General features: G+C 39.6%; 2 protein-coding genes across 2 annotated transcripts; both read right to left on the reverse strand.

Annotated features, from left to right (window-relative positions):
• Positions 1 to 4869: 4869 nt before the first annotated feature.
• Positions 4870 to 5480, reverse strand: LOC113756603 (homeobox-leucine zipper protein HAT22-like). The gene is given in 3 exon segments (XM_027300237.1): positions 4870 to 5044; positions 5046 to 5181; positions 5327 to 5480. Coding segments are annotated over 3 exon segments (381 nt in total). The 5' UTR covers positions 5422 to 5480; the 3' UTR covers positions 4870 to 4894.
• A 54-nt stretch (positions 5481 to 5534) lies between these two features.
• LOC113756604 (pectinesterase 1-like) lies at positions 5535 to 6434 on the reverse strand. Its single transcript, XM_027300238.1, has one exon. It carries the CDS (start codon positions 6432 to 6434, stop codon positions 5535 to 5537), a length of 900 nt encoding a protein of 299 aa, XP_027156039.1.
• Positions 6435 to 13619: the final 7185 nt, after the last annotated feature.

Consider the following 13619-nt stretch of genomic DNA (forward strand, 5'->3'; position numbering starts at 1 on the left):
AGCTAGAAGGTGGAAAAAGTGGTTAATTGCTGGAAATTTCTGTTTTGGAAGGAAAATTGGAAAACCAGGGTTCATGTTCTTATATTCTGCCTGATTTTGTAGCTCATAGTTAGAGGCCGAATTGGCCTTGGGTTAAAACATGAAAGTTGTAGGGAATGATATTTTAGAGGTGCTTGCAAAATTTCAGGTCAATCGGAGCAGTGTATCTTGTGAAAAGACGGAATTACCCTTGCTGCCCTGTTTCTACCCGAATTTGAGAATTGCTTCTGTAATGGGTTATTTTGGTTGGGAATGCTTCAGAATTGGTTGTTGAGGTCTTCTGATGAATTGTAGCCCTGTTTCTTAGCTTTTGGATGGCTTTAGAATTACTGGATTTGGACTTAGGTAGCCTGATTTATGATGTTTGCACCAGAATATGATTTGTGAATCTGTTTTTCCGGTTCTGGTGTAGTAGATTGCATTTTTGACCTGGTTACACTCGAAACTGGGCTGAGTGACCTTCTAAAATATTGTAGCCCTATCTCTTAGCTTCGAAACGGTCTATCTTGAACCTCCATCCGAAAATCGTAGTGCCAATGGTGCCAAAACCGTATAATGATGTCAAAAACTGTTTTTCTGGTTTTGAGCTTAACTTTCATTTCCGGACTTTTCCCTAGCTTGACTTGTACTTGTACTACTGGGAGCTTGCTGAATGGCTATTGAATGAACTTATTGTTGTGTGTGTACCTTTGGGTTTGAATGAGGAAATAATGAAGCCATGATGGCTGGAAAAGTTAGCAAATTTAATGGAAGTGCTGTCCGAGCTTTGAAAGGACTTGATTGCATTGAGTTTGTGATCTAAGACTTGGATTTGAGCAAGGCAATGATATATGATGGATGGTTTCTGAGCCATGGGGGTGAGTGATCTCAAACTATTTCCAAAGCTATTTATGAACCGTTTCTTGCATTATTTACTCGATTGCATATCATGCGTGCTTGCATGTGAATTCATGATATGATTTTGGCTTCCATGAGTTCTTGGGGAATCTTTTGCTGAACACCAACGTCTCCACCTCTGTTCACTTGGAGCAAATGGCTCCGGAGCTCAAAAAGGGGCTCCCTCTTACTGTTAATGTTAAATGATCTATTTGAGCGTTGGGTGTTCAAGTGCTATGATTTCACTGGCTCACGAGAGCAAAAGACGTACATTTGATCTCTGAATCATGACATCATTGGAATACATTACTGTGAAATATATTTGATGACTGCTTTTACTAGTTACTCGCTGAGCTTCTAGCTCACCCCAAAACGATTTTATTCCCCTCCACAGGGCTCAAGGCGAAGGAAGAACTTGTAGTACTTATTCACGTGACTGGATGGCTTATTTGGAATTGTTTTCGCTTCGTTTATGACATGTAATTATTAGAGACTTGGATGTATATTTGTGGACCATGTGATGTATATTTGAGATTTATCTTGTAATTTATTTGAGGACTGTAGTGAGCGACTGAGTCCCGGCGAGAGCTGGGCAGGCGGTCCGCCGAACCCTGGGGTACGCCCTAGGGGGAGGTGAGGCTGTCACAGAATGCACGTTTTTTGAGGTAAATTCGGTCCGAGAGTGCAATAATCTTGGGGAATTAGGAATGATTAATAGTAGACTAAAAAAAGTTAATTGAGGGATTAGATGTGAGTGAGTTGAGTTAAGCTCAATTAGGAGCACTAACTGTACACTAATCGATTGTTGACTTTTGAGCACTAAGACCACCTTTATGTCCATCCTTCTTACACACTATCACATCACTTACCTACTAACCAAAACCCTTCCTTCTTCTCCTTGCTTTGGCCGATCCCTCTCTCCCCATTTCCCCTAAAAAATTTCAGCTTTTGTCTTCTATTCTTGCTCCACAAAAGCTCTCCAAATTTGCTTCTTGTCTTGGGTCTTCATACAAGCTTGGAAGGTGATTTGATCAAGGAAGAAACTTGGTGATTTAAGAGCTCAAATTCTAGTGTTTAGTCTTCATCTTGGCAGCAAGGTAATCATTCAAGAAACCTCAACTTCTCCTCTCAAATCTTAGTAGTAAGTTAGTTTAGTTAATTTAGTTGTTGGATTGTTGATGGGTTCACAAGAACCTTGACATTAGGTAGTGGACTTGAGGTGGCTTGATAGGTAGAGGCCTTGAGGATTTTGTGTGTTTATTTGCTTATTTGTTACTTGCTTTGATGAGATATGGTGTAGTTTGAGTTGGAAAGTTGGAAAGAAAGCTAGATGAATGAAAGTGCATGCTGTCCGAATTTTGTCCTGTTGAAACCTTCATGTTAATTTCAAAATTTTGATGTTATTTTGGTGCAGTAATGCTTGATACATGTTGGTGGTTATGCGTATGAAACATCTACCAAAAAGCTTTCCATTTGGTTGTGTAAAAGTGGAGTGAAAGTGAGGAAGAAATCTGGAATTTTTCTTTTCAGGTGACCCCAACCAGTATTCATGTTTTTGGTCATAACTTTTTGTTTGAGAGTTGAAATTGAGTGCCGTTTGTGGCATCCGAAACTAGACTCTGGGAGCTTTCCGTTGGTATAAAATACACCTCTTAATTCATTTCCTATGAGCCATAGTGATCCGGCAAAGATGACTGAAATTCTTCACTGCATTCATCCGAGAAACAGTCTTAGCTGCAGTTTGTAGCGCAATTGTGCCTATCTTGCAAACTGAATTTTAAGACAATTTCTTCTAGTGAATTGTATCATTTTGAATCTAGTTTCCAACACCACAAACCACACTAAATTTTGAGTTGTGTAGCTCTAGTTTTGATCAGATTTTGAAACTCTATCCAGTACGTCAGAACTGGAATTTCGTAAAACAGGTCCTGAAAATCAGTTTTCTTAGAACTGTTGTATCTTGATGTAGAAAGGCCTGAATTGAGTTCTGTCTATTGTATTTAAAACTAGGTTTTGATTTTTAATTGTGGCATAAATTTCAAAAGCTGGTTCCACTTCTACGAATTTTGCTGAATTTCCAAACTTCACTAAATTTGCAAGCCTGTTTTGCTCTGTCCTATCTAGAACATTGATTTTGAGCTAAAATTTAAATGACTTCGAATTGGAGTCTGAGAAAAGTGTCTTCTAGAAAGTTTTAGTGCTTTGAGTCTAGTTTTCAACGGTATAAATTTTTCAATTTTGGACATACAAAACTCGAGATGTGATTTTTCCAAGGAGTGTCGTACTAACCTGGAAATTTTCTGTTTTCAAACAAATGCTTCTTTTAAGAACTTTCCACCTTCCTTTGTGATTGTTTCACTGTTTTAGGTGTGATTTCATGGTTGAATACACGGTTCCTTTGGAACTTTAAACTTTCATTTCAAATCTTGGTTTTCGAAGGTTAAACCTCTCTTGATGAATTTTCTTAGTCATATAACTCCCTTGATTTATAGCACCTCTCTTTATACTTAAATTTGAGATTTCAACCCCTATTGGCCCCGATTTCCATGAGTTTGAACTCTAAAAAGGGAGCGTTTTGACTAGAGTAATTCTTGGTGAATTTCACTAGTTTTATACTTGAACCTTGGGAACCTTAGCCTTAACATTTGCTATGAAGTGAGTAGAATTTTGGATGAGATTTGATTCCATTAGTTTAAAAATGTGAACGCTATTTATATTCTAAAGTTTGGACATGAGATTTGAAGTTTTGGGAGATGAAAACCATTTATCCTTTTTTCTTGATTTTCATGTCGAAAGTGAAAATGGTATTTTCTCTTGGATTGAGATTTACTTAGCACGACTTGAATCAAAAAGGACTTTCGAGCTCTCTTTGAGCACTATTTCAACGTTTTAGCTAGAAAAGCTTCTTTAACTTGATTCGAACTTGTGATTTGGAGAATGGGTAGCAGAAAAAATGTCTTTCTTTTAAACCTTGGTCGAGCACCTAGGTAATTATGATTGTACATATTTCAGGTGGTCACGAAGACGCTGAAGAGCTCGTCTGACTACTCGCTTCGCTCTTGTTTTGCCCTTGACTTGTGGTGAGTGTCAAGTGTATGTTAAATGCTGATGTGATTTAAATGTTATTTGTACAAGTGCTATACATGATACGTGAACTTGCTGAGACGAGGGTGTACTTTATCGCCCTCGGCCTCTCTCTTTCCTGATTACATGATACTTGTTACATGAATATATATGACTTATACTTGTGCATGAACATGTTTTAAGTCGTGAGCACTGAACGACTAGAAATATCACGCCCTATTCGGGTAGGAGGTACCGCTCACCCGGACTCAGTGCTATGATAGACTCAAAGTCGATTGGAGCATTGTGTCGTCGATCAAATACACGTGTGGGGACGCCCCAACCCATTGGCTAACCTTGTAACTCGAGCCAGCAAGGGTTTGGTCGAGAAGTTTGGTGAATCTTGAAAAATATGGAAAAAATGCACTTTTCATCCTCAAAGTTTGGGTTCTTGACCAATTTCACCTCAAAGTTTCACCAAAAACACATTTCATCCTCAAAGATCCGTAATTTTGTCAAATTAAGGACAATTGACGGAAATTTGCATGTGAGCCGTTAGAACCAACTTTAAACCCAACAAAAATGGGTAAAACTGAATGGAGCCATTTTTTTAATGGAACAATAATTTGCAACGGACAAAAACCAACATTCTTTTCCTTCTTCCCTCTCCTTCATTATGATCCACACACACCGCACTATCCTTCCTTCCTTCCTCTCTTTGCTCTTTCTCTCTCAGAGAGTGAGAGAGAGGGAAGGGGAAATGAGTTTTAGGGATTTTTCCGTTCTTTTCTTTCTCCGCACCTATCTCACCCCTGTCGTTCATGCCTCACGCCTCACGCCTAATGACCCACGACCCTTTCAGTACCCTCATGCCTAATGCTTACGCTATTATCTCTTTCGCTACATTAAAAGCTAGCTAACAAGCTGCAGATGGATTGGTCAAGGAATTAAAGAAGTGTGGTTTTGGGGCCATGGAAAATGGGCTCTTACTGGAAGAGTTTTCACCAACTCTGCCGACCCTTTCACAAGAAGGGCACATGGTCAGTGTAGCCATTGGCAATTGCATGCATGTACAAGGGCTGCGCTAGTTTTAGCGCTTTCAGTTCTTGTAGCTCCTTCTCCAGCCTCTTGTTCTCGTCCGTCAGCGTCTCGTAGCATTTCTTCAAGAACTCGCAGTCTACTTCCGTTTGCTTAAGCTTCATCCTGCGTATAGCCAAGAAAAAAGCCCCCCTCCATTATTTCAAATAGACAAAATTTATGCATATCTCAAAAAACTGGCTCGCACGATCGATTCTGTTTTTCCTCAACATTGTTAATCTTCGGGAATGAGGGATGAAGAAGCAAGTACCTGGCTCTTCTGTTCTGAAACCACACCTCAACTTGTCGAGGCCTTAAATTCAGTTCCCTCGCCAAATCTTGCTTTTGCTTCTGCAAAATCAGCATATATGTATGTATATACACACGATTTAATTTGCCCTGTGAAATGATTGTTCAAATGTTAAAAAAAAAGAGAGCAAGGAATGTTATACTATTACGTGTGAAAATAAATCAACTAGCTAGCCACAGAGAGAGAAAGAGAGAGAGAGAGATGTTATCGGATTGAGAGTGCTATGCTGCTTGAAGCTCTCTTCCAAAAGAGCAGACTGAGCTTTTGTGAGGCAAAGCTTCTTCCTTCCATTAGAACCATCATCATCTTCGTCACTTACTCTTGAGGAAACTGTCTCGATCTCCACCTCTTCGCTGCTACCGAGCTCTCTCTCCCTCTTCACGCTATTGTTGGAAAAGGATGACGCAGCACTATCTTGACGATGCAAGTCAGCAGCAGAAAGTGGAGGCTCATTATTGGAGGCCTTATTAGCAGAGTGACTGAGAGGAAGAAGGAAACATTTGTCTATAGTTGCAGCAGAGTTTGACATCCATTCATTCATGTCGTCAACAGATTTCGCGACCTTAAAGATTTTGTCATCAGATTTGACTCCCATTGCTGTCACAGACGCGTTTACAAGCCTTAAAGAATCCTTGAACAAGACATTGCAGTCTTTCAAAGCTGTCAAAGTTCTTGAATCTTTGACCTCAGAGATTGCCTTTTCATTAGCTGAAATCAAGTCCTCTAGTTGATTGATAGCAGCACGGAGAGAGAGGGTGAAAATTCTTGATGGGGTGGTCTTGATCTCGCCTAAATCGGTGGAGAAATTCATGCGGAGGCACCATATAGAGTCAAAACATGAGGTTGGTTTTGGAGTCAGATTGCAGATGGCACGAATTGCTCTATCTGGAGTTGAAGCGGAGAGTAACTCAGACTCTTTTTCTTGTATGAGAGCCATGGAAACTGTGATGATTGAACCGATGATAACCGTGAATAAGATGATGAAAAAGACGTAGCTCCTTATCTTCCTTTTCTGTCTCGAAGCTTGATCTTCCATCAGCTGCCTATCCTTATTGGTGACTGAGTTCATATTTGATTTCCACACTTTCTTATGGGATTTGTTTGAGAATAAGGAGATGATTCTTGTCGAGTGGGGATATGGACTGGAAAAGATATAGTATGTGACGCCCCGAAAAGTATGAGTGTGAGAACCCGTAAATTCCCCTAATATTTTTCTAGGGTTTTTCCCCTTTAATTGCATGTTTTCTGCATTTTCTGGTTTAGGAAAATTTTCTTGGTGGATTTTATGAGTAATTATAGTTTTTAGATGATTTTTCTAGCATTGGGTCGTTTTTGAAAAATTAAGGATATAGAAAGGACGTGGGACCCACTAGTGCGAAAAGTTCGGAAAAATTCGGCCAATAAGATTAAGTTCCGGATACTGAGTGAAATTTATCGGTTGTTAAGAGATAAGAAGAGGAGGTGATTTGATTGATGTGAGAGAGACTTAAAGGATAGAAATGCATTTAATAGAGTGCCAAGTGGCACTTTCTCATTGGTTGGACTTTTTGACTTTTTACCCTTCAGTTAAATATCTCAAAAATTGACTAAAAATCACCATTTTCACTCCTTGGTGGCCGACTCTCTTAAGCTCAAGAAGGAAGAAGATTTCTCCAATTTTCAAGCTTCCATTTAGCTCAATCTTCCAAACCAATTTCATCAACTAGTTTCTACTCCATAAAAGTCTTCCATTAGGTGCTAGTAAGTTGTTTGGTGAAGTTTTTTAAGGAAGCTAAGGTGTTCTACAACTCCCTCTCTCTTGTTTACTAGGTAAGTGATGATTACACTTCCTCTTACACCTAATGATGTTTAATTTGTGCCTAATGGTGGCTATAGTGTTGAAATTTGTGGTTTATTTCTTGGTTTGGAATGAATTGGTGAAGTTTTTATTTTATTGATGAATTTTCTGGTTTAATGTGATCATGAGGTTGTGGTTATCTATGATGGTTGGTAATGAGGGGTTATGACTCTAGTGGATGTAAATGATTGGTAATTGCAACCAATTTTGGGTTTGGAAGGAATTTGTGAAAAGTTAGGGTTTCATAACCCCCTTTTCTGTCCGGTTTTGGATCATATGGTTAGAGGCCGAATTGGCCTTTTCTTAAAACATGAAAGTTGTAGGTATTTATGTGTTCGAGATGCCTGTAAAATTTCAGGTCATTTGGAGTAGTGTAGAGTGAGATATGTCATTTTTACTGTTGCTGTTCTGGGTGATCAGAATGTGCGAACTGCGATTGTAATCGTCTGTTTTGACTGGAATTGCTTTGGATTTGGATGTTGGTGTCTTCTGATGAAATGTAGCTTGATGTCTTAGCTATCATATGCCTTTGGAATCAATGCATTTGGACCTGTTTAGACTGAGTTGTACGGATTACAGCATAGTGTAATTTGTAAACCTGCAATTACGGTTCTGGTTGGGTATTCTGCATATTTGACCTAGTTGTGCTAGGATTTGGACTGAGTGGCCTTCTACATTGTTGTAGCCCTGTCTTTTAGCTTCGAGATGGTGGGTCTTACACCCTCATCCGACAATCGTAGCGCCTTTGGTACCATTACCGTAAAATGACGTCAAAACTGTTTTTCTGGTTTGAGCTAAACTTTCCTTTCCGGACTTTTCCCTTGCTGGACTTGTACTAGTACTACTTGGAGCTTGATGGATGGTTTCAGAGCCATGGAGGTGAGTGACCCTAAACTATTTCCAAAGTACTTGTGAAATGTTTCTTGCATTATGTACTCGATTGCATATCATGCGTGCTTGCATGTGAGTTCATGACATGATTTGGCTTCAATGAGTTCTGGAAAAGTCTTGTGCTGGACACCAACGTCTCCACTCTGTTTATGGTTCATGTTCATGTTTATCTGGAGCTCAAGAAGGGGCTCCCTCTTAATGTTAATGTTAATGTTAAATGATCTATTTGAGCGTCGGGTGTTCAAGTGCTATGATTTCCCTGGCTCATGAGAGCACTAAACGAACATTTGATCTCTGAATCATGACATCATCGAAATGATCGAAATGCAACATTGTGAAATATATTTGTTTAATGATTTTGCTGGTTACTCGCTGAGCTTCTAGCTCACCCCAAAAATATTTTATTCCCCTCCACAGGGCTCAAGGCGAAGGCAGGACTTGTTGTGCTTATTCACGTGAATGGATGGCCTTTATGTTGTACAATTTGGATTTGGAATCATTTTATGTATAGTTGGGAATTGTTTCCGCTTCGCTTATGACATGTAATTTTTGGAGAATTTGATGTATATATGAGTTTTATCTTGTAAGCTGTTTGAGGAATGTAGTGAACGACTGAGTCCCGGCGAGAGCTGGGCAGGCGGCCCGCCGAACCCTCTGGTTCGCCTTAGGGGGAGGTGGGGCTGTCACATAGTAGCTGCTTGATTATCTTCCAAACAGACAAGACAAGTATAGATACTGTTCAAGTTTTGTGGAAATAGTCAAGTCAATTCTGGCCTCATCTATTATAAGTCTCTGAGCCAATGAAACAAGAAGTCAAACTTTGGGAAATTTTTAACCACGATCTAAGACCAACATGCAAGTAATTATGAAAGTGGCTCCATTCTATTTGACCCGTTTTTGGTTGAGTATAGAGTTGGATTTGACAGACCGTGCTTCTCACATGCAAAGTTCCGTTCAAATTAAATAGTTGTCCTTAATTTTCCGTCAATTGTCCTTGATTGACCAAAATTGCAGATCTTTGAGGATGAAATGTGTTTTGGGTGAAACTTTGAGGTGATATTGGTCAAGAACCCAAACTTTGAGGATGAAAAGTGCATTTTTCCCTGAAAAATATTATAGCTTGATCTTTTGAGATCTCGCTAGACATACTCGAATAGTATCGCCACTTTATACATATTTGGTTACGGATCTGAGTGAGTATTGTTGGTTGGAGGTAGTAAGTGGAGAACTACGGTCCTATTGCTACTTGAGTTGACGGAGAGTCAACTCCAAATGGCGGGAATCAGTCGAGATGTGGAGTTAGCTCTTGAGAACTCCCGCATCCTTCCATGTGTGTTAATTTCCTATTTGTGCACGTAAATAAAACTTCATGTTTAAAGTTGTGTTCAAGTATGATATTTAATTGATTGATACTACTTGCTTGCTTTTTTAAGTTTTTCTTAGCCTCATTGAGCGTTCGCTCACCCCTTTAAGTTGTTTTCCTTAACAGGGTTTGGAGGTGGATTGGAGGATCTAGACTAGCGTTTTGGTGGAAGCTACTATATTTTTGTATCAAATTAGTGACTCTTAAATTGTAACTTTTGTTGCCCTTGGTTGGTGGTTTTGTAATAATAAATGTTAACCCTTGAAGTTGATGGTTGTTTTGTGGCTCGATATTAAACTTGAACGAGTGCGTGAGTCCTGACGAGAGTTGGGCAGGCGTTTCGCTGATACCCTAGGGTTTGTCCTAGAGAGAGGTGGGGGCGTTACATTTGTGGCAAAAGGGTATGCTCAAGAAGAAAGAATAGATTTTGATGAAACATTTACTCCCGTAGCTAGACTAGAATCAATTAGAATGTTTTTGACATTTGCATGTTTCAAGAACTTTAAATTGTTCCAAATGGATGTTAAAAGTACTTGTAGACACCAAATTTTTGATTTTAAACTTTACTTATTTTATTAATTTAATTTTAGCTTTATTTGTTTCAATTTTAGGTTTTTTTTTTATTATTATTTTAATTTCCATTTATTTTTGTCTTCATACTAAATTTCAGAAAAAAGAAAAAAAAGAAGAAAAGAGAAAAAGAAAAAAAAAGAAAAAAAAAAGTAAAAGATGACAAGTGGGGAGGCATGCATTACGACAAGTGTCCCTTTTACGTATTGGACAACTAAGCACCTAAGGGATTAGGTGTTTAGACACTTGGTGGCTTAAGGAATTTTGGGGAACAAAAAATCAAAAAAAAAAAAGAAGAAGAGGGGATGACCGGTTGTAACTTGGAAGTCACGGAAAGAAGAGAAAAAAAACGCAAGAGAGAGGTCTTGAGCGAAAAAAAATAGAGAAAAAAAACGCTAGGGAGAGATCTGGAAGAGGGGGGCTAGGGTTTTTGGCGAAAGAAAGAGAGGGGAGATAGAGGGAGCGGAAGGAAGCGAGGGCAGAAGAAAGACTAGAAGCAAAAAGAAAAACAGAGGAAAGAAAATGGGGAAGTCTTACAACTGAGGAAAAACCAGAGGAAGAGGAAACAGACCGACGGACGAAGGGGTGATGTCGCTGAAGTTTCAGAAGCGGCTCGCCGCCAGCGTCCCCAAGTGCGGCAGAGGCAAGGTCTGGCTAGACCCCAATGAAGTCAACGAATTCTCCATGGCTGATTTTCGTCAAAACACAAGAAAGCTGGTCAAAGATGGGTTCATCATCAGGAAGCCTACCAAGATTCACTCAAGGTCTCGTGCTCGCTGGATGAAAGAGGCCAAGCGAAGGGAGCCACCACCTCACCGAATGGCTATTGAATGAACTTATTTTGTGTCTGACTTTGGGACTGGCTGAGGAAAATAATGAAGCCATGACGGCTGGAAAAGTAAGCAAATTTAGGGGAAGTGCTGTCCAATTTTCTAGGCCGTTTGGTTCCTTTAAGTTTGAATTGCCTTTTTGTAGAAATGAAGGGCTTCTGGGTTGTTTGAGCCTAGGTCTTCATGTTACCTTTTCGTTTCCAAAAATCCAGTTCTGTACCCTTGCATTAGTAATTGTTTGGCAAGGCATACGACTGGTAGTCGAGCCTCACATGTGCATTCTGTATACTCGATTTTGGAAAGTGGAACCTTCAATTGTTTTCCTTGGATTATTTTAGGGTTTCTTGGTGATTAAAGATCTCTTTTGGGAGGTATCTGTACTGACTCCGGTGAGTGTTCCACTACGTGCTACCCGTTATGTGAAATGTCTGAATATCTGAAATACTTGATTTATGACTGTTGGAGCCAAATACTGTTTTGATAAAATGGAGGCGAGGGTGTACTTTATCACACTCGTTCTCTTGTCTGTTCATATGCCAATTTTGAGTGCGTATCTGAATCTGCTATCTGTATCTGGATCTGTATCTGTTCTGACGTCGTTTGGAAGCTTGTATCCAACGACCTTTCTGTGACCTCTGAGCTCAACACCTGTGGCCAGTTACTCGAGTCGGGCCGGCAAGGGCCTGGTCGATTAGATAACGAACCACGGTAGTCTGTTTTGGGATCTTTGGGTATTGAGACCCTTGATTCCGGTATACTCGAGTATTACCATTTCTGATCTGATTGGATTTCGGGCCCGGTGGGGGTATGTGAGGTGGAAGGAGTCGAAGAAAGTGGAGTCTACGGTATTGGTTACTTCTGTAGCGTTGACGGAGTGTCAACTATTATTTCGATCAAGCTTCGGTGACGCAAATGGGAATTTGGCTCCTGAGAGCCACCTGTATCCTTCCTATTTGAATCATTGGTTCCTTTCCTTTACATCTGGCATGTGTACCTGATTTGTTAAATGTGAAATGCCATGATTTTACTGCTATATGTCTGGTACCTCATTGAGCGCAAGCTCACCCCTTTCTGTTCCTTTTGTTTTCCTTACAGGAAAATAAATCATTTTGGACTGGATTTGATAGTTGGTTGCCGAATTGAGCTAGATGGACATATCTTTTGTATAGCTCATTGATTGAAACCCTAAATGTACTTTTGGGTCCGTTTCTCTTTTGATTTGGCAAACCGTATATGTATCAACTTTTGAATACTTTTGTATGCCACTTTGGATTGTACATGTTTAATTTCAAGATGTATATATATTTGATTGATGCTTGGTTGGTTTTTGACGTGTCGGTTACTATTCATGGCCGACTCCATTTTCGTTCGCGCGTTTGTATGTTCCGGACATATTAGATCGCTCTAAGCTGAACCGTTAGTCCTGGCGAGAGTTGGGCAGGCGGTCCGCTGAACCCTTTGGTTCGCCTTAGGGTGAGGTGGGGCTGTCACAACTGGTCTAACCAGATTCGATCACATCTAAGTGAAAGCAAAAATATACATTATTCTTGTTTGTTTTGAAAATTTGAAATGACACTTCGGGCATTCGTTTCTTTATCTATACAGATTTTATCATTTGCTCTCCCATTTGAGCCTTTAAAAGAATAATTTCATTTCAAATAAGAGCCTTAATGATCATTACCCTACATTGGAAAATTTTCAAATATCAAAAGGGAATGAATTCTCAACGAGCAATTCGTTTAGTTTGGTTGTCATTAGGCGTAAGAATGATACTTTGGCCATCGTTTCTACAACCTATACACTGCTTATCCCTTGCATCCTCATTTGACCTAAAATGGGTGGTTCTTTTCAAAGGCACTTATGATCGCACCCCACAATGGGGAAGGAGATTGGAGAATTTGGAAAAAGGGGAAGAAAAAGCATAAATGCTAAAATTAAATTGGGAAAAATTTGATTCTACCATTACTATCTGGGCTTCAATTTTGACGGAAAAGAAAAAGGAAGAGTTTTGTCCGACGAACCACTTATGGATGAGCAAGAGTCTTCCTCAGTCAATTAATTCAGATACATGCAAGAAATTTCGCATTAATGAAAAATTTCCTTTCAGGGTCAATGTGAGGAATGGAACGAAAGTCAGGTCGTCTTCCTTTCCAATCAAACATTTTATCCCTAGTTATCCCTTTTGAACCTTCAGATAAGCTATTTCGTTTGGCAATCCCTGAGAATCGCAAACCCCACATTGGGGTAAATTGAGTTTTGGAAAAGAAGGAAAAAAAAAAACCCAAACTGGGGTAAATTTAATTTTGAAGGAAGGCCGAAAGAAAGGAAAATGAAAGAAAAGAAAACCTCGGTGAATGAAACGACCGAAGGCCAGAAAAGAGAAGAAAGAAAAGAAAAGAAAAGGAGAAAAATGAAGGAAAAGCCTCAATGGAGAATGAACTGGGGCAAGTTTTGATTTAACCCTAAAATAGGGTTGGCGCAAGAATGCGATCTCAGATTACTTAAACCACTTTTAAAATCTGCCTTCAAGCCTTAACTTTTCTAAACACCCCACCAGACCCCATTACAAAAGTCGAAAGTCCTGACTTCTGTTCTTTGCAATAGCCCTGTCAAGAAAATTTCTGATGCCAGAAAATTTTAGCTGTATTTCTGAATTGCTTGGGTATGGGGTTGACACTACTCACCATGTGAAAACCCACCAGGTCGAGAAAAAGAAAAAAGAAGCAAAAAGCAATGCAAAAAAAAAATTCGACACTGAAGTCC

The sequence above is a fragment of the Coffea eugenioides genome, unplaced genomic scaffold (genome assembly GCF_003713205.1).
Source record: "Coffea eugenioides isolate CCC68of unplaced genomic scaffold, Ceug_1.0 ScVebR1_2407;HRSCAF=3430, whole genome shotgun sequence".
Taxonomy (NCBI): Eukaryota; Viridiplantae; Streptophyta; class Magnoliopsida; order Gentianales; family Rubiaceae; genus Coffea; species Coffea eugenioides.

Excerpts from the sequence above, each read along its gene's own strand:
- LOC113756604 (XM_027300238.1), bottom strand. The coding sequence starts at position 6,434 with ATGAACTCAGTCACCAATAAGGATAGGCAGCTGATGGAAGATCAAGCT.